This window comes from Pocillopora verrucosa, chromosome 13 (assembly GCF_036669915.1).
Source record: "Pocillopora verrucosa isolate sample1 chromosome 13, ASM3666991v2, whole genome shotgun sequence".
In the NCBI taxonomy this organism is placed as follows: Eukaryota; Metazoa; Cnidaria; class Anthozoa; order Scleractinia; family Pocilloporidae; genus Pocillopora; species Pocillopora verrucosa.
Genome location: NC_089324.1, coordinates 11654879 through 11675960, shown reverse-complemented (window position 1 = coordinate 11675960; position 21082 = coordinate 11654879). Strand labels below are relative to the sequence as shown.

The following is a 21082-nucleotide window of genomic DNA, read 5'->3' as shown; positions in this document are numbered from 1 at the left end:
ATTCCGCCATTCCACCGTTCCGGCTTTTAGGGTCGCCCTTCCTCGGGAATCTTTCCTTCTTTGATTTGTTTATTTAACCTTTCGGCCAATGGATGAGCCCTCTCTACGCATCCGTGGAGCCCAACAAAGAAAAAACAGTTAGATTAAATTTAACTTGGGCAATTGTAACCTTTTACAGACTATATTAGGAAGGTATTGTGGGCTGTCAGTAGAACTGTGCGCTATGATAATGAAACACAAGCATTCATCCAATGCGGGTATAACAAAAGCAACAAAGTTCATTGGTAAAACTTACACAGTGCAGGATATCAAATCATCAGCTGTAAGATCCTCAGTGTCGTCTTCGTCATTTGAGGTAGGAACTGGTCCGTCGGATGAAAACCAAATTACGTGTCTCTGAACAATCCCGAACCGTATAAATTTTACAAGAATTTTATTCGATCTGAAACAATAATATAAATAACATTCCTAAACGACAGAAGCTAACCAAAAATAAGAGACCTAAGCACATCATATAATCTTAAAAACACGAACAGATTTAACCGCTAATTACATGCGGTCTTACAGAAATTACACTAACAGAAATCAACTCGAATAATTGAATGTAACAAAGCCTAAGAAAACCAAAAACGACTTAACACAACTGACTTACTTCGTGACGGGATTCCAGAGTTAAACTGAACTGTGTAACCATTAAAAACGGGAAAGCTATCCTGATTCATACCTCCGACACGACACGTGTAAAAACTAACTAAAAACCATCAACTTACTCATATTTCAATGTCAATCAATGTGATCAATAAGTGAAAAGAAAAAGTGAAATATTAAACTAAGGGCCTCTTCATATGAGCCCGGTAACCGGGCTGGCCCGGTTACCGGGACGAATTTTGTCGTCTGTTCATATGGGAAATTTCAGCCCGGTTACCGGGATGAAAAAGAGTCGAAAAGGGCGCGAAACGTGGACTGAGGCCCTGGGAACGAGTTTGAGCGCGAAATTCAAGAAAGTAAACAAAGATGGCGCTACGTTCAACAGTTATATCGTTCGCTCCCATCGTAGCGTTATCAACGCTCGTAGCTCTAGTGCTACAACTTCACGGGGTCCTTTTGCTATGGAAAATACATCAAACCAGGCAGATTGATGCAATCCGGATCGGCTTGTTGCGGAAGAAAAGTTATTTCTTCCGAAATGTAAAGCAGCTGAAGCAGAGAGATTTGTACAGAAAAAAACGAAGTTGTTGGCATAAACCCGGTCGAACTGACTTGTGGTGGAAAAACATCTGGACGGGAGTAGCACCTGAAGAATGTTGGAAAGAGATGTTTCGGATGTCAAGGGCTGCTTTTGTGAACCTGGTATCGGAGCTAAGGCCATACATTTCACCAAACCCAAAGTCACCTAACCACAGGGCATTGAGTGCAGAAAAAAAGGTTGCAGTTGCATTGTATTTTTTAAAAGACACTGGTTCCCTGAGAATGACAGCCAATAGTTTTGGAATAGCACTCAACACTGCATCAGCTGTTGTAAATGAGGTTTGTCAAGCTATTTCAAACTATCTTGGCCCGAAATATCTCCATCTTCCTGAAGATGAAGAAAGCATGAGGGAGAAGGTAGCAGAATTTGAAGCCAAATTTGGCATGACACAAGCTTTTGGTTGCATTGATGGGACACACATTCCAATTCAGTGCCCATCAGAGAACTCACAAGATTTTTTCTGCTATAAGCAGTTTTTTTCATTAAGTGTGCAGGCTGTGTGTGACTATAAAGGCTCCTTCATGGATGTTCAATGTAAGTGGCCTGGAAGTGTCCACGATGCAAAGGTTTTTGCCAATTCTTCCATCAGTGCCAAATTAAGAAGTAATAAATTGCCCTGTACATTTCAGACTCCAATTCCAGGTGGTGTCAAAATACCTAATTACCTCATTGGTGATCCAGCTTATCCATTGCTTCCTTTCTGCATGAAAGAGTATGATTCATGTACTAGTAATGAACAAGTTGTTTTCAACAACATGCTGCGTTCTGCCAGGAACCAAATTGAATGTGCTTTTGGCCGGCTTAAAGCAAGATGGTCCATACTCACTACAAAAGTGGACTTCAAACTTGAGGCAATACCAACAATTATTTATGCATGTTTTGTATTACATAATTATTATGAGAAGCATAACATGTATGTTGATCAGGACTTGGTTGACTCGCAAATTCAACTTATGAAGGAAAATGAAGATCAGTTTAAAAACACTCCTGATCCAATTTACTCTTGTGATGTGGGAGAAGGGAGTGTTGTGAGGACAACACTCACACAATTAGTACTGAAGAATCTTTAACGTAGTACTTAAACTTTACCCTATTTACATGTATTGCTGTACTTAGTTTAATTAACTTAAGGGGGGAGACCCTTAAATACAAAATGCATGCTATGGATGACTTCTAACTGACATATCTTGAGCTCCCTTAGTATCCTTGATTTAGTTTTTGGCCATATTTGTTCTATTGGAGGTCGCCTTCACTTTCGGTAGTCATGATCATATTTGGTAAGTCACGTAACCATAACACAAAAACCGTATAAACTCACACAGCTTACATCTTTCCCCAATGAAACAAAAGCCAACGGGTAGAGTGCATTCAGGTGCAAAATTTGTAGAATGGATTTGTTAAAATGTATGTTATTGAAGAAGCTATGACATCACAAAAACTTCATGACGTCATAGCTTTTTCAGTAATGCGAATTTTAACAAATCCATTCTACAAATTTTGCATTTGAATGCACTCTACCTGTTGGCTTTTGTTCCATTGGAGAAGGATGTAAGCTGTGTGAGTTTATACGGTTTTTGTGTTCTGGTCACGTGACTTGCCAAATATGGTCATGACTACCAAAACTGAAGGCAACCTCTAACAGAACAAATATGGCCAAAAACTAAAGCAAGGATACTAAGGGAGCCCAAGATATGATGGTTAGAAGTCATCCATAGCTACCATTTTGTAGTTAAAGGTCTCCCCCTTAATTTGCTAGCTGAACATTGTCAAGACATGAAAGATCCTAGCATATAACAACAACTTGATATTCTTGAACACAAACTTAGGCCACTTGAATGTTGGTAGTGTTCATTGACCAGCCCCTATATGATCGGCTTAAACCGATTCATATTACAGTGTAGGTACTGTAGGTGGCACTTTTCAAATTTAATTGTAACTATAAATTTCCATTTTTTGAACTAGTGTATTGGTTTCAGTTAATTACAAAGAAAAATTTTAACTTAAAATGTTTGTCTTAAACAGCACTCAGTACCAGTAGAAAAAATATAGCTGGGAAAATAACCAAGTAGAGATGTAATAAGAAATCCTTTTCTGAAACATCCTCAGATTTGTGCAATCAGGCAACTATGAATACTATAGTGAGCAATCCAACTGTGGATTATGGCCTGAATTTGTCAAACTCAGTATGAAAACTTTAACAACAACACGTACTAAGGAAGTCTGAAATTTTGTTGGATACACTAGAATGCTGTTTGAAACCTTTTCTGTGGGCCAAATTATGCCAAACAAGGCTGTTTACATTTGAAAAACAATGAATAAAAAATACTTTTAAAAATAATTATCAAAAATTCCCCGCTGATAACAGATTAAATCAAAACAAGGCAGGGCCTTCTCTGAGTATTAAAATTGAATTAAATATCAACAAAATGCAAATGTTGGCAGGAAAATGGAAATTGGCAGGTCAACTTATTTGCCCATAGAATAGAAAACTCTGTCAGTTATTTCCATAGCATCAAGTTGTGTTTGTATATCTATATACAATATAGATCTATTAGACAATGTCATAATGTCATAACTCTATGGTTGATAATAAAAGCTTCCACTGCTTCCTGGATCTTGCTGGCTACCATGTTGGCTAAACAGCTGGGCATAAACACCCTCAGCAGCCTGAGGTGCAACTTGCATTGGGTTTTGATAGAACAAATTCTGATTTACAGGTGCACGTACTGCATAAGGTTGTTGCAATGCTTGTGATAGCATCTCGATTGATCGACAAACTCCTGCACCTAGATCAGTCATAGCTTTACTAACACTTTCAATACTATGAGAAAAACTTGCTGTAGACTCCCGCATTGCCTCAGCAAGGTCCTTTCGAAATTGGGCATCTTCCTTAGCTTCTTTAATAAGCAACCCATCCCTCTGGGCAGCAGAAAGCTTTTTTTCCAAATGCTTTCTTTTGTTGTCGATTAGCTTTGGTACACAGTTAGCTTTGCGTTTGTTACCAGGTGCCACATCGCCACTTGCACTACCCCCATCATCTCCAGGGCCTAGATCACTTGAACCAGCTGAAGTACCTGCAGTTTCCAAATCCAAACTTAAGCTGTCATCTTCTGGATTGTGACATTGGACAACTTCATTGTCTTCCAGAAAATCATCTCCTCCTACACCATAAGAAAGGGGCTCTGTTCCGGCAGAACCACCCCACAATGTTATCAGTTTGTCGTAAAATTCGTAAACAAGTTTTCCACTGCCACTCCTACTTCCAGAAACTACAGCTTTAGAGAAACTCTGTCTGATTTCCTTCACCTTTTCCATCACTCTCTTCTGTCCTTTCGTTATCATATCTTTTGACTCTTTTACACGATGCTTTGCTTTGGCCTGCTCTTCCTTTGAACGGGTTTTGAAATCATCCGGTAACTTGAAAGCAGCCACAGGACCAAATATAGATTCATCGTCCTCATGAAGCTTCACCATGTCCACTCGCAGTTCTTGGTACTGAATTTGTTTATCGGCGTCGAAATCAAGGTTTCTATAGGCCATTTTTGATTTGTATTCAAGTAAACAGTCGATCAACTGACTTACCGTGTCTGTTTCCCAACGGAATCTCTTCGAAGTCAAGGTGGAAGACACTTCGCCATCCGCCATGTTTGCACGCGTTGTAGGTCGCGTGAGCTGCGTTCCGTTTAGTCAGCGTCCTTACAAGGCATGCGTAGTTGAAAAATTTTCATCCCGGTAACCGGGCTGGAGTGTTCATATGGGAAAATATTTCATCCCGGTTACCGAGATCTCGGTTTCTACAACCGAGATCTCGGTTTCTACAACCGAGATCTCGGTAACCGGGCTGGCCCGCCTTCTCATATGAACACATCGAAATTTTTACAAAGGAAATAGGAGTGAGGCGAGATCTCGGTAACCGGGCTCATATGAAGAGGCCCTAAATAAACTTTAAACGTAACGCAAATGTCACGCGAGCAATTTTCTTCTCGAAACAGGGACTTCGCTTTTCCCGCCTTCGAACTCAACAGAACCGCGTTCTATTATTTCTCCACCGCAGTCTTCCTCTTCCAAGTAAGCTGGGAAAGCTGTAGCTGATGGACTACCGATATCAAAGTCATCACTTTCACTGTAAATGAAAAACACTAGGTCGCCTAGGTCCTAAAATTTTCTTGAAGTAGTTTCTTAGTCAATGTATCCTAGTGGCCATCTGCTGCGTTACGAAACTGATTTGTTGACTGATCAAGTCGTTAATCTTCGTAGGTTCATGGTCAACTTTTTATATAGCACTGCATAAAAGAACACGTTGCATTGAACTCTTGAGGGCATCTGGTAAATAGATTGACTTTTATTTCCTAGACATTTCACATTTAATTAAAAACTATTCGCTGTAATACGTCGTCTAGTCGAAAATCAAAAACTATCAAGGTTTACCAAACCTAGCTTATTCGCCCTTCTCTGAACAGTTCGTAAGTGTAGCAATAAGCAATCACATCCAGGAAATAAACAAACGACTGTGACATAAACTAACGTACACTGTAACAAAAGTCATAAAATAGCGACATTACTTCTCAGAAACAATTGCGTCCGCGCCGTCATATTGATCCTGTTCATCGTCATTTGATACGGTCAGAATAGAGCCTGTAGGTTCAGGTAAACATTTTGCAGCTTCTTTAGTAAAGAAGTTCTCGAACGTTTTTACTCCCTTAACTCCGGCTCTCCTCTTTTTTGACATGCATTGAAGTGGGCTATAACAACAAAAGAAAAAGACAGTTTTCAAACACATGCGTACATACAACTAAACTTTTAAACTTCAATATAAAAGTAACAATTTAAAATAAATATCCGCTGTTTTACAGGATTGCTGAGTGGGACACCGTGTATGGTGTTACCTCATTGAAGTCGGATCACGTGGAAATTCTGACACTATAACCTGATTAAAGGACGTTATTAAATTTATAATAAAAGTTCTTAAAGGTAAATTAAAAGCGATTATTTAGCAAAGCGCAAATACTGTCGTTGTCACAAAAATACTTACTTGTTTTGAAGAATAATATTTTTCCTGCCGTCTTTCTGTCAAGTTGAACGGAGTACGACTTGCAGCAAAGACCGCATTTGATTTTTGCCTCATTGATGGCTGTCGAACCTTCAAGTTTCTCAAGCTCTGAAACAAATTATAAGAAAAATACAGAAGGAGTAACTGGCCTTTTTAATATAATTATATGTGCATAATTCCAATATCCTTTTTTACATTCAGCTGTAAGACATTTTTGTTAAAACGAGCTAAAATGAAAACACAACGATATATATCTTGAACACATTTTAGTGTGTAATATCGCCGTATATTTCTAAGAGTCTTGCAGTATTTTGGCCAGCCCGAAGGGTAAGTGAAAATAAAAATGACGAGTACAAATTTACAGCAATACCGCACAAAAATGTCTAATAAGAAATTTATCCAACGATGTTCCATGATTTTTTTTTAATCGTTCGCGCGCTCAGCTCAATATGAACACGGAACCTGTTAAACCGGTCTTGGATGCCTCACAAAAACCAGTGCGCTGTGTACATGTACAACAAATTTAGTGGTTCAAGTTCCAGACCCCCCGCCTTGGTTATTAGTCGACGTGCTTTGTTTTTAGATACGACATTGGCTCTTTCCACCCGGCGAATTAGATGCTGAGGGTAACTCTGAGATGAACGAGGAAATCCTAGTAGTTCCTTCATGCTAAGAAATCTGACATAAGCATACGTATGGTGGGAACAGAACTCGAACGCAGAATTTTCCAGTAGTAATAGAAAGACAGTATAGCGTGAGCCAATGAGAATGGAGTATATAGAACATGTGACCGATATAGACCAATCACAAGGCCGGATTGAAAAATGATGTCACGAGTTACCTAGCGCCCCTGGTACCGAGTTTAATGTGCGCGCACGTGTGGGTGTGGAATGGGTTTGCAAGCGCGAGGAGACAGGAATCTGTTTACGCGTGGGTAAAAAAGCAGGATCCTAATCCTTCATCACCAAGAATGATAAGCAATGTTGCAAAGGGAGATGATTTACATTGAATGCACGTGGACAAAAAATCCTCAATTGTAATTCCATGCGGGATTTGGTGATGGAAGTGGTTTTAAGCCCGGAGGAGACGACACTGACTTTGGATAACCCTCACAAAATTGTGTGATGTCAAAAAAATAAAACCATAAAACCAAAGCAAGAAAAGAACAAAGACATTTATCAAGAAACTAAAACGTAAACATTCCTTGGATAAAAAACATTCTTGAAATGGAACTGTGGAACAAACGGTATTATATTTCAACCCTGTTAAATTATCTGGACGACATTTCCTACAAGGTAGAATTGTATTTACACGCGGGTAAAAAAGGCAGGTTTAGATTTGTTGACCGATAAGAATTTTTCTCCCCCGCTAAAAAACTTTCTTGAATGAAAACAGACTTGTTTTGAATGAAACTTTGTTTTTATTTAACACAACAGTTGGAGTTTTACAGTTTCTCTTCTGAAAGTCAAAGGAATGAATATCAACGGCGGCTTCATTTCACTATTTAAACAAAAACAAATCCGTCTGTTAATATGCGTACTGAAAAAATAAATCACAGGAATGAATATCAACGGCGGCTTCTACAACTTGACAAATAATAGAAGAAAAGGTTTACAGCTGTTATTTTTGCAAGCCAAAGTTCTCCAAACAACCCGCAACAATTTGATAAGAAAAAAATAGGGCAACTCATGTTAACTTAAAGTTCACCGATTTTGAACTACATGAACGAAAACACGGCTGTAAAAAATTAATAACGCAGTAACAATAGTATTTCTGATACTCAACTCGATGCTGATCTAAAACACAAAAGCCATTACAAAGCATGAGATGAAGATGACTGAACTCATAACAGGCAACGGAGCTCCATTACACAGATCCTCAGAGCAGCAGGTTATTTTGCATTCTTTGTCTTTACAGAAGTCGGACTTTTCCCAGTCTTCACACGTCAGTGTTGAAGAAGCGCAGTCTTTGAAATCCGCGCAGACCATGCGACCCTTACGTTTTGTTTCCACCTGAAGCTTCAATGTATCGATGAGTGGATAGTGTAAGTCAAACTCCACATGTATCCCATAATACTTATTCCCATCGTCAAGTCGCACATTGTGTAGAACAAACACAGCCACCGAAGAGGTTACGTTCACTTTCCAACTTAATCGTGACTTATACTCCTCTCTCACTTCAACAGCGCCACTGCTGTTGACGGCAACGAGTTTCTTGTCGGCCGCTGAAACAGGATTCGTCCAAATTCCAAAGAAAACTTCAACAAGCTTCATATGTCTCGGATGACGATAGCGCCATTCTAGAGAAACATTCTCGCCCTTGTAGACTATTGTTGGGTTGCTGGGTTTCAAAGTAAACCTCTGTTTTTTACCTGTTAAAGATTAAGGAGAAGTTGCAAATAAACTAAAATTTCCCTTTCTTAGTTTTTCGGGATACGTGATTCAAGCAGATCGCTTGTGTAGCGGTTAGGGAGCTAGATTCATTGGCACAAATTGGCAATCAAAAGGAACTATGGTGAACTCACCAACTGAGAGGCAGACCAGAAACACCAGAAAAGGGAAAGACTTCATGGTGGCGTCAGGATTTTCTGGTACCGAGTTTAATGAGCGCACGCGTGTATGGAATGGGTTTGCAAGCGCGAGGAGATAGGAATCTATTTCGCGTGGGTAAATAGATTTTTTGACAGATAAGAAGTTTCTCCCCCCCCCCGCTAAAAAAATTTCTTGAATGAAAACAGACTTGTTTTGAATGAAACTTTGTTTTTATTTAACATAACAGTTGGAGTTTTACAGTTTCTCTTCTGGAAATCACAGGAATGAATATCAACGGCGGCTTCATGGCTTCATTTCACTATTAAATAAAAACAAATCCGTCTGTTAAAATATGCGTACTGAAAAATATTTTCATCGCAATGAAAGTAAATCTTACCTTTTCAGGAGTTTCTTCAGCTAAGACGATCGGATAAAGTTCTTGGTCGATGTCACTTCCACGCACTAAAAAAAGAAAAGTTCGGGTCAAAATTCCGCGGCGTATCTTGTTTTGAAACAACATGTATTCTCTTACCTTGAATATTTTGATCCAGATAAACACATCTCATCGCTCTTTGCGCTCTTTGTGAATGGAAAGTTAACTTGTTTTATTATTAAAATATACTGACCCATATAATATCATCACACCCATATTGGTTCCCTTCTGAGGTACATCACCCTCATGAATGGCACTAGCAAAATAATCTCTAGCTCGCCGCCACATTTTTTCTACCCCATTTTTACCTTACGCATGTGTTGTTTTTTTGAGATTTCATCCCATAAGGACAGGGTACACGAGAAGTTAGCATATATTATGTCAAAATTTTGTTCTGTAAGCACGTGGTGGCGAGCGGATTTTCCCAGTGGTGAGCTGGTCTCACCACGCCCATAAGTACCCCTCCTGAGGTACCATCTTCATTGACTTGGCGGGTACACCTTCCTGCGTTTGAAGAGGTCCTTGATCCTGGAACCTGTACTGGTTGTAACTGTTGTACCTGGAGTTGAGGGAATGAGTGGTGTGGTACACATTAAGGAGGTAGGTCAAAAAATTGTCTGCTCGCCGCCACATTTTTTCTTTCCCTAAGCAAGTTGTGTTTGATTGAAGAAAATTTTTTTCTTGCAGGGCATGGGAAAATTCAAAAAGAGATAAAAATGTCTTAAAATGAGGTTTATTGTGTTGAAGTCGAAAATGTTTACGAGTTACAATAGATCAATAAATTATCTATTGAATCGAAAAACATGTAACCTTCTGTTTACAGTTTTTATTACATGAAAATGCATAAAATAGGGGCCTCAGTTGTAATTCCATGCGGGATTTGGTGATGGATGTGGTTTTGGGCCCGGAGGAGACGACACTGACTTTGGATAACCCTCACAAAATTGTGTGATGTCAAAAAAATAAAACCATAAAACCAAAGCAAGAAAAGAACAAAGACATTTATCAAGAAACTAAAACGTAAACATTCCTTGGATAAAAAACACTCTTGAAATGGAACTGTGGAACAAACGGTATTATATTTCAACCCTGTTAAATTATCTGGACGATAATTAGGTAAAAGGTAAAATTGTATTTACGCGCGGGTAAAAAAGGCAGGTTTAGATTTGTTGACAGATAAGAATTTTTCTCCCCCGCTAAAAAATTTTCTTGAATGAAAACAGACTTGTTTTGAATGAAACTTTGTTTTTATTTAACACAACAGTTGGAGTTTTACAGTTTCTCTTCTGAAAGTCAAAGGAATGAATATCAACGGCGGCTTCATGGCTTCATTTCACTGTTTAAATAAAAATAAATCCGTCTGTTAAAATATGCGTACTGAAAAATATTTTCTCTTCAATCAAACACAACTTGTTTTATTACAAAATAACATTTTACATTGAAAAAATAAAATATCAACACCTACGGTACTTTAACATCAACTTCATTCACTAAAAAACAAATTCACACATTAACAAATTTGTTTTTCATTCACGGCGCTAAAAAATTTTCGGTTATGTCATCTTATCAGAAGCAAAATAACATAAAATTTTACCTCTTTGGTCTTAAAGAGCAAACATGGCATTGCTCTGTCTTGCGGTATGACGATCACTGTACTTGTACCTTCATCGTCCGCTTCTTCAAAAAAACAAACATTTACAACATTCATCATATCCTCTCTTCGCAAACACAGGACTGCAGCATTCGTATAACTGTCCCTCTAAAAACAAAAAATTACACGTTTCATCATATCTCTTATTCATAAACACTCGCCAAAAACAAACATTTACACCATTCATCATATCCTCTCTTCGCAAACACATGTTAGGAAAATATAATCTCATCTTACCCTCGCAATCCGCGCTCCCAGGACTGCAGCATTCGTATAACTGTCCCTCTAAAAACAAAAAATTACACGTTTCATCATATCTCTTATTCATAAACACTCGCCAAAAACAAACATTTACACCATTCATCATATCCTCTCTTCGCAAACACATGTTAGGAAAATATAATCTCATCTTGCCCTCGCAATCCGCGCTCTATGGTGGCCGAGAACTGCCAATAGAAAAATCCGCATTTTTGAAAGAAAATTGTTTTCTTTTTTATTTTGATTTACATTTTTTTTTATTTTTCAATTTATTTTTTTATTTTTAAAATAGAGTGAAAGTAAAATCAATTGAAATAAAAATAAAATAAAATAAAACCAAAGTAAAATAAAATAAAACCAAAGTAAAATAAAATAAAATAAAACCAAAGTAAAATAAAATAAAACCAAAGTAAAATAAAAAAAAACCAAAGTAAAATAAAATAAAACCAAAGTAAAATAAAATGAAATTATTCGACCCAGCCGAGAGCTGCCACTACCAGCATGCATTGCGTGCATCGTAAAGATCCAAAATGGCGGGAATATAGGGACTGTTCTCCCGGGCTGTTCTCGAAAATGGCGGATAGCAGGGTTTCATCGTGGAAAGAAGACGATCTCCTTAAAGGTGCACTGCAGAAGTATGTCAAACAAGGCCTCAAACGCGAAGAAGCGATCGATTTTTTACGGAGAGACTTTCCTCAATACGCCTGGAGTATCCGAACACTCGACAGACGTTTACGCCATTTCGAAGTTTATTACAGGGATGACACTGTTTCGGTTGAAGATGTTAAAGAGGCTGTTAAAAAGGAATTGGAAGGACCAGGAAAGCTATTGGGATATAGAAGCATGCACAAGAAAATAAGACAAAAATATGACTTGTTAGTTACGCGAGATCAAGTTTACGATGTGATGTCTGATCTTGACCCCGATGGACTTGCTACTCGCGGAGGCGTTGGAGCTAAGAAGGCAAGGCGAAAGAAAGGAAACTTCTCTTCGAAAGGACCAAACTGGGTCCACTCCCTGGACGGTCATGATAAATTAATGGGTTTCCAAAATTCCACATTTCCGATTGCTATTTATGGCTGCTTAGATACAGCCAGCAGAAAGCTGCTATGGTTGCGAGTTTGGAATAAGAACTGTGACCCGCAATTGATTGGTCGTTGGTACTTGGAGCATATAATGGAGACCAAGGTAATTCCTGCGATGATCAGAATCGACAAAGGTACAGAAACAGGCACCATGGCCACAATTCATGCCTTTCTTCGTAGACATCACACTGACGTTGTGGATCCTGTATGGTCCATCAACTTCAAACCAAGTAAGTAAGCTCATCTCTCAAGTGCTGTCTAATTATATTATGTGAGTGTGCCAAATTAGTCAACGAGTCTTTCGGTGACTTTATTTGAGTGCCAGGAAAAGTATTATTGTTGTTTGTTATTTCATCATTCCCTCAGTAACAAGTAATATTTTAATCCACCCTATCATCTGATTTCCGGCAAATGCACATTTCACAAAATGTCATTTAAAAAAACGTTTTCCTCTAGATCGAAAGATGGTGGAAAGAATTACACGAAAGAATGGAAAAATTTTTCAAAAGTCAGTTAAGATGGCTTAAAGATCAAGGGCATTATGACCCACATGATGATATTGACAGGTGAGAATGGGCAAGTCTCCCCCCTCCACCTCCACCCACACGCACACATACACAGGCTATTCATTTCAAGGTTTGTTTTTAAACTCCAAAAGTGACATTGAGTTATTGTTTTAGAATATGTTGCAGTTTTGCTAGGGCATGGCACGTGGGTGATTGAAAGCTCAATCAACATAAACATTATTTTGCCTAAAGTTAATATACATACATTTTTTATAGCAAATTAATTAATTTCTGTGTGAATGCAATAACACATCCCCTCCCCCTAAAGCTTATATATACTCGAGTCAAATAGATATGGTTGAGGGGGCCCAGGAAAAATTTTTGTTAGGGAACCCCCCCCCCACCCAAAAAAAAAAAAAAAAAAACTTGCTGGCTTATATATTGTAATTGAAACTACCTATACACCAAGGTGTTTGTTACCTTTGCTTATTTTGTTTTCCTACATAGGAAGCTTCTTTCTTTTATTATGGTTCCTGTGGTTCAGAGAGAGCTAGATACATTCAAGGAGATTGTGTGGAATTCCCACAGGATCAGAGCCCAGAAGGACACAGTTTTACCAGATGGGGTCCCAAACCATATTTACAGTTTTCCTCAGAAATATGGGCTTGAAGAATGCGGTAAAAAAATTATAAGGTTTTGTCAAAACTGGTTTTGGGATATTTCTGTTTTATTCAAACCGAACTATGGCATAGTTATAATGCTTCAACAATCAACCAATGATAATTTATTTGTAGAAATTTCAAGGCATAATTTTATTGCCCAGAAGGAAATTATTTGTTGCTAAAATCTTTGGGCCTGAAAGTCGCATATCTATAAAAACCTAATGTGGTGCTGACACTGCCAGTCACACTAGATGATGAATGCTAACATTGTTTTCTATTGGCAATGTGCAGGTCTTCAAGTAACTGATGATCAACTAAAAGAAGCTGCTGTCCAGTCAGGCATCCTTACTGTTGATGATGACTTTCTCGCCCCTGAGTTCAGAGCAGAGTGTGAACGAATCATTGACACTGACCATTTGAAACCTGCTGATTGCAAGGAAGCATTTCTTTTCCTAAAGAGAAATTTTTCTTTGTAATAACTCCACTGTTTATCCATGGTGTTATGCCCTTGACTCTATTTTTATAGTGAAAGCAGCATGTTTTCTCCCACATCCTCCATTTTGTTACTATGAACTTTGTGCAGCCATAAACAACAAATTCATCTGCCAATGAACTGTACTTTAATCATTGAATTAAACTGAACATTTCTGAACACTGTATGTGCGAACCGCCCAAGGTAATTGCATCAAAAGAGGTGTAACATGCAATACAGTAGAAAAGTCAAAACTTTATTACGTGTAATTGAAGTGAACAGGAACAACATATTAACAATCAATGCTGGCACTAATAGAAAAAAAAGAAATAAACAGTGTAATTATCACCACTGTAGTTATTTAATTATTTTTAATGCATAATAATATTGCAGATTAAGGGACCCACAACTATCTTTAATTCGAATGATAATGTATCTGAACATGATATCCATAACCTTTGTGGAAATAAACTGGAACGAACAATAACACTGATGGCAATAACAGTAACATCGAAAGGGCAGCAGAAACAAGAAAAACTATGCACCCAACTAATACAAATAATACAAATTTTAACCATCAATCCTCACATGGTGGGTTGAGGAGAAACATTAACAAGAGCAGGTTTTTTGGTGTCCTAAATTGGGGTACATGAAAACATATCTGCTTGAGGGTGAATTCAGCAACAACAAGGTTGGTTAATATCACAATCCTGCAGCCCACCCCTGGAAACAAATTATGACTGCCCCGTAAATTATCATATGTAACCATGGGATTTTATGTGAACTATCTATTTTGTAAACAGTGTATCAAATTTTGTCAACAATGTCTCAATGTTCACAATTTTATAGCAGCTTGAGTTGCCCCTTAATTTTCTATTGCTGGTAGGCCAAGCAAGTTACAGAACAAACTACAAGTGTGCTCTTTCACAAATGTTGAAATTGCTACTTTGGAAAGATTTCCAGTACAATACAGGTATTGCTTGTCACCCTCGTCCAGTAAATCTGTAGAAGCTATTTCTGGGTCAAATAAGTCATATCCACTTCCCTGGATGTCAACTAGCATAAGTTTTTTCTTTGATCTCTCATACGTGAAGTGTGTCAAACACTCTGCCTTCTGGGCCATCTCATCTGTAGGATCGACACAGGTTTGGCCAGTGTTGTTTACGTACTTCTTAAACTGGCCAGGGATAAATTCTTCGACTGTAACATACTCCCCCTCGTCTGTTTCTCCATGAAAGATCTTTCTATATCTAAATGCAGTTCCAAAAACCTCGCTTTCCTCCTTGATTTCTGCCTCAAGTTGCGAAGCAAAATTCCTAGCTAGGAGATGCATCTGAACAACCTTGCGGTTGTGTTGCTCGATAGTTTGACCGGTATCCGAGATGCACTTTAAAGCACTTGGTAGATAGTGCTTTATCACCCACGTTGTCGCAACAAATTCTGGATGTTTGGATGTTGCTTTGAATGCTTTACGGAATCCGCCAGTTCCGATTGCCTCTTTATCCTCATAGAACTCGACAGTGGTTGGAACTTTGGACCACGACAAAACTTCCATATCGAATCTGAAAATTCTCACAATAGTAGTGGCGGTATTTGTGTTGATTTTGCCAAGTTTGATCATGTCAGAAATTGATAAACTTCGAGGGTAATACGTACTTTTTGTGCCCGCTGCTTGTGTGGGTAATTTCTGTCTCGAATGCATAAGTTTACTGGGGCTTGACCTTGATTTTGACGGCGGAGGATTAAATTCGGTATAAGTCGAGGACTCTCCAGTTGCGTCCTTCCTCTTTCTCGTGGAATTCTGGGTGCTGTTGACATCGCCTTCATCAGCTGGATCTGGAATGAAGCGGACGTATACAACCTTTAAGTCCGGTATTTGGGCAAGAGTCTTGCACGATGGGCCCTGTTCTCCTGCTAAGATATCACATACGAGATTCTTTCCGATTTTTTGTAGAAAATGCCTCTCACAAGCGCTCTTGATATTACCAATGGTCAATTCCTCCGTTTCGTCGAAGGGAACAAACTCTCTTGGCCCAATCCTTGTATACTTTTGGGCCTTTCCAGAAACTTCTGCTGACAAACGTTGAACTGTCAGTTCATCTTTCCTTCGATGGTCCTTGGGCTGGTTTTTTTTGGTACGCTTTGCTTTAACTTTTTCATTGAGCCTCTTCCATGCATCGGCCATGATGAACTCGAGCGTGTGACAGTAACGCACGCAATGCATGCTGGTAGTGGCAGCTCTCGGCTGGGTCGAATAATTTCATTTTATTTTACTTTGGTTTTATTTTATTTTACTTTGGTTTTATTTTATTTTACTTTGGTTTTATTTTATTTTATTTTTATTTCAATTGATTTTACTTTCACTCTATTTTAAAAATAAAAAAATAAATTGAAAAATAAAAAAAAATGTAAATCAAAATAAAAAAGAAAACAATTTTCTTTCAAAAATGCGGATTTTTCTATTGGCAGTTCTCGGCCACCATAGACTACCGATATCAAAGTCATCACTTTCACTGTAAATGAAAAACACCAGGTCGCCTAGGTCCTAAAATTTTCTTGAAGTAGTTTCTTAGTCAATGTATCCTGGTGGCCATCTGCTGCGTTACGAAACTGATTTGTTGACTGATCAAGTTGTTAATCTTCGCAGGTTCATGGTCAACTTATTATATAGCACTGTATAAAAGAACACGTTGCATTGAACTCTTGAGGGCATCTGGTAAATAGATTGACTTTTATTTCCTAGACATTTCACATTTAATTAAAAACTATTCGCTGTAATACGTCGTCTAGTCGAAAATCAAAAACTATCAAGGTTTACCAAACCTAGCTTATTCGCCCTTCTCTGAACAGTTCGTAAGTGTAGCAATAAGCAATCACATCCAGGAAATAAACAAACGACTGTGACATAAACTAACGTACACTGTAACAAAAGTCATAGAATAGCGACATTACTTCTCAGAAACAATTGCGTCCGCGCCGTCATATTGATCCTGTTCATCGTCATTTGGTACGGTCAGAATAGAGCCTGTAGGTTCAGGTAAACATTTTGCAGCTTCTTTGGTAAAGAAGTTCTCTAACGTTTTTACTCCCTTAACTCCGGCTCTCCTCTTTTTTTTACATGCATTGAAGTGGGCTATAACAATAAAAGAAAAAGAAAGTTTTCAAACACATGCGTACATACAACTAAACTTTTAAACTTCAATATAAAAGTAACAATTTAAAATAAATATCCGTTGTTTTACAGGATTGCTGAGTGGGACACCGTGTATGGTGTTACCTCATTGAAGTCGGATCACGTGGAAATTCTGACACTATAACCTGATTAAAGGACGTTATTAAATTTATAATAAAAGTTCTTAAAGGTAAATTAAAAGCGATTATTTAGCAAAGCGCAAATACTGTCGTTGTCACAAAAATACTTACTTGCTTTGAAGAGTGATATTTTTCCTGCCGTCTTTCTGTCAAGTTGAACGGAGTACGACTTGCAGCAAAGACCGCATTTGATTTTTGCCTCATTGATGGCTGTCGAACCTTCAAGTTTCTCAAGCTCTGAAACAAATTATAAGAAAAATACAGAAGGAATTACTGGCCTTTTTAATATAATTATATGTGCATAACTCCAATATGCTTTTTTACATTCAGCTGTAAGACATTTTTGTTAAAACGGGCTAAAATGAAAACACAACGATATATATCTTGAACACATTTTAGTGTGTAGTATCGCCGTATATTTCTAAGAGTCTTGCAGTATTTTGGCCAGCCCGAAGGGTAAGTGAAAATAAAAATGACGAGAACAAATGTACAGCAATACCGCACAAAAATGTCTAATAAGAAATTTATCTAACGATGTTCCATGATTTTTTTTTTTAATCGTTCGCGCGCTCAGCTCAATATGAACACGGAACCTGTTAAACCGGTCTTGGATGCATCACAAAAACCAGTGCGCTGTGTACATGTACAACAAATTTAGTGGTTCAAGTTCCAGACCCCCCGCCTTGGTTATTAGTCGACGTGCTTTGTTTTTAGATACGACATTGGCTCTTTCCACCCGGCGAATTAGATGCTGAGGGTAACTCTGAGATGAACGAGAAAATCCTAGTAGTTCCTTCATGCTAAGAAATCTGACATAAGCATACGTATGGTGGGAACAGAACTCGAACGCAGAATTTTCCTTTTACATGGAATGCTATAAAAGCCTCATATTTGACTGCTACGAGAAATTCAGCCATGTGAAAATAAATAATTACAGGAAATCCCCAAATCCTTGATCAAAGACAGGTTTGTACTTTTATAGAGTTCTGGCCGTTTTCTTCGCTTATACTGAAATATTTGCCGAAGCTATTTTTATATTAAAATATAATATACTGTACCTGCATTTAGCGCACGTAGCTCACTCTGTTGACGATCGGTTCGCACAGCTATCGCATTATCTTCTTTAAGTTTCTTCACAAGCGCTCTATCCTCTTTTGTATCTTGACGTGATTTCCTTTTAGTTGACGATTTCGATTCTTCCTTTGGGTTCTGGGGGTTGCTTCTTTTGACATTGTCATCTTGTCGTTTAACCACCACGACAGGGTTCCTCCCCCATTGAATGACAGACTGTATCACATGAACTGAAAAAAAGATGATTGAATTTTGGTCAGAATTGTATGAATTAAGGTGACCCGCGTTGATTGCCAGCTCGACTGCACAGCACTTATCGCCTTTGTTCTTTGATCAATCGGGCACTGAGCGCTTTTTAAAATTACATAGATACATTTTGCTGCATCGATTTCCTGGACGTTTTGTCCGGTATTTTGCAGCATCCAATAACTTAACGTGACTTATACATAATCCAGCAAAAACGTGCATTAAAAATGTTATACGACTAGGCTTTTTACAGAATTCTATACAGAAATTACAAAACTCCAGAGCATAGTCGGTTCTTGACTGGCGATAGCGAAAGTATTACCATGTGCCTGCTGGCAGCAACTTCTAAATATAGCAAATCTGAGCAATTGTCTACACACTTATAGTCCGCTTTCCCCATCTGAGCCAAGCAAGAAGGGCAATTCCAGCTCCAGTCGCTGCTGTGTTGTTATGGCGTAATTCTCCGCTTTGCCATTGATTTTCGTCAGGCGGTAAAATTTCAGGTCAAATGACCCCAAGCCGAACATTTGAGCTTGCTCGTTGAGCCCAAGAAACTCGATAATATTTTTTTGGAACGACGAAAATAAATTATTCTCTTCCGCGACTTTAACCCTGGTCTTATATCTTTCCATAGGCTTCTCTTCTCCAGCGCGATAGAGACTTACTATCGCTTTTAATACAGCCATCGCAACCAGTCAGCATGAAAGAAAGTAGAAAGTCGTAAAATACTAGAGCTGTCAAAACGTCTGTCAACTCGCGCAACAACATCCATGCGACAAATTACGCAGACACTTTCGACACTTCCGGTTTCGATTGTAATTCTCGCTTCCAGAACACATAAACGCATAACACATTAGACTAAATAAAAGAACTCGAGACCTTATTTTGTGGTTAGACCTTTTAACGGTTAACATTTTTTACGGCTAACGGTTAAAATTCTTTCATTTTTACGCTTAACGGCTAAATTTTTGGCCGTTTTACGGCTAACGGTTAACCCCATTGAGACCCTCCTTCAACTTTTTATTCTTCCACCGAAAGGTTAACACGTTTAAAACTCCTGAAATGTACCTTTACTTAGACCCAGACGTTTGAGTCGGATGTTTTACAATTATTTTTGCGGGATCTTTTCATTATTTTAAGCCGGTTTTTTGCTGGATCCTGTTCTGTGAAAATGTCGTAGGCGTTTCACGACCCTTCGATCAATTTCCATCGCGCATGGCAAAGGAAAACACGTTTAAAACTCCTGAAATGCGCCTTTAATTCGACTCAGACGTTTGAGGCGGATGTCTCACAATTATTTTTGTTGGATCTTTTCCTTATTTTAAGTTTCTTACCAAAGTTAACAGTAAGTGAGATGAAAGTAGCCGGCCAAAGATTCTCCAGTAGCCGGCTGTTTTGGCCGGCTACCGGCCCATATTGACAGCTCTGCATACTCTCCTATAATACCATGATATCGTTCAAAACTGAAGAGCCAAAATTAATAGACCGGGCCATAGTCCAGGATGCAGTCAAAGAGATGTTTGCAGATGCATGTTAGGAGTCACACGGTGTTTGCCATATAATTGTTCAAGTCCTTGACAGAAATCAAGTAAAAAAGAATGAGCAAGCAAGGCTCTTGCTTCAGTAATCACTGGAGAATAAATAATAGAACATGCTAACACAAATTGTCGCCATAGTCTGGTTTTGGTAAAATGGCATATAATGCATAAATAGAGAAAAGTGTTGTAAAAGTCTTCCACTGATCGGCAGTAAAACCCCCATAGCTGCTCACAATTTTCCTTAGCATTCTACCAATGTCTGATGGTGCTTTAATTTTGTCCAACTTTTCTTGAATGACACATAAATCATTCTTTTTGAGCAATGGATTGTCACCGTCCAACCAAATGTTCTTCATTAAATGTTTAGCAGTGCCTGTAAATAGGTTGTGCATGGGGTCTATTATATGGAATCGCACACAATCAAAGTAGGGTAGTAACATCAGTTCACCCATACTTCTGTTCCAGTGATACCCGGTCTCCAGCGCTTGTTTGGTTCAAAATCTCTTGTGCCTCTTCTCTGTGTTTATGGTTAGTTTATGGAGGTGAAGGTGAGTCAAATTCTGAAAAATCAATTTTGCTTGTCACTGAGCCAGGGAAATATCTTGTGCATTTTGAACAGCCTTTGCACGATGCAAGCCCTGTAAAACCACACACTTTCCTTGCAGCTGGTACATCACAACGAACACAGAGGAGAGCAGCATGGTAGACTTCACCAGTCAAAGCTCCATGGCCCCTCTCTGTGATGCCATCTTTCCACAACAGGTTTAGCTTAGCAACAAGGGGTTCCAGGTAAGAATTGATAGTTAGCTTTGGCTCATGTGGACCATGAATTATGTCCACTAATAAAACATTTTCAGGCTTGAACCTTTCCGATCGTGGTAGGTTCATCAGGACCATATAGAGAGCACCAACACTATACAAAGAATGCTTAAATGGTTGAAACCAGTCCACGTTGAGCATGAACGCATAGTTCCTAGGAACTGCTAAAAAAGCTTCACCATCCACATACTGCCACTCC

At 38.5% G+C, this 21082-nt stretch overlaps 3 protein-coding genes and 2 pseudogenes across 3 annotated transcripts; 2 read left to right on the top strand and 3 right to left on the bottom strand.

The window, feature by feature from the left end:
- Window positions 1–20456, bottom strand: part of LOC136277609 (uncharacterized) — a 45753-nt pseudogene extending 25297 nt beyond the window's left edge.
- On the top strand, window positions 1015–2421 carry LOC131800039 (uncharacterized). The gene has a single exon (XM_059117724.2). It carries the CDS (start codon window positions 1015–1017, stop codon window positions 2317–2319), a length of 1305 nt encoding a protein of 434 aa, XP_058973707.2. The 3' UTR covers window positions 2320–2421.
- On the bottom strand, window positions 3718–4894 carry LOC131800038 (uncharacterized). Its single transcript, XM_059117722.2, has one exon. It carries the CDS (start codon window positions 4892–4894, stop codon window positions 3827–3829), a length of 1068 nt encoding a protein of 355 aa, XP_058973705.2. The 3' UTR covers window positions 3718–3826.
- LOC131799072 (uncharacterized) lies at window positions 11674–14087 on the top strand (annotated as a pseudogene).
- LOC136277799 (transient receptor potential cation channel subfamily M member 6-like) lies at window positions 14763–16082 on the bottom strand. The gene is made up of 2 exons (XM_066160495.1): window positions 15664–16082; window positions 14763–15618 (listed from the first exon to the last, which is right to left on the bottom strand). Exons 1-2 carry the CDS (start codon window positions 16080–16082, stop codon window positions 14763–14765), a joined length of 1275 nt encoding a protein of 424 aa, XP_066016592.1.
- Window positions 20457–21082: the final 626 nt, after the last annotated feature.

Excerpts from the sequence above, each read along its gene's own strand:
- LOC131800039 (XM_059117724.2), top strand. The coding sequence starts at position 1,015 with ATGGCGCTACGTTCAACAGTTATATCGTTCGCTCCCATCGTAGCGTTA.
- LOC131800038 (XM_059117722.2), bottom strand. The coding sequence starts at position 4,894 with ATGGCGGATGGCGAAGTGTCTTCCACCTTGACTTCGAAGAGATTCCGT.
- LOC136277799 (XM_066160495.1), bottom strand. The coding sequence starts at position 16,082 with ATGGCCGATGCATGGAAGAGGCTCAATGAAAAAGTTAAAGCAAAGCGT. Across the intron at positions 15,619-15,663 it reads AGGAAGGACGCAACTGGAGA|GTCAAGCCCCAGTAAACTTA; the intron begins GTCCTCGACTTA and ends GTCAAAATCAAG.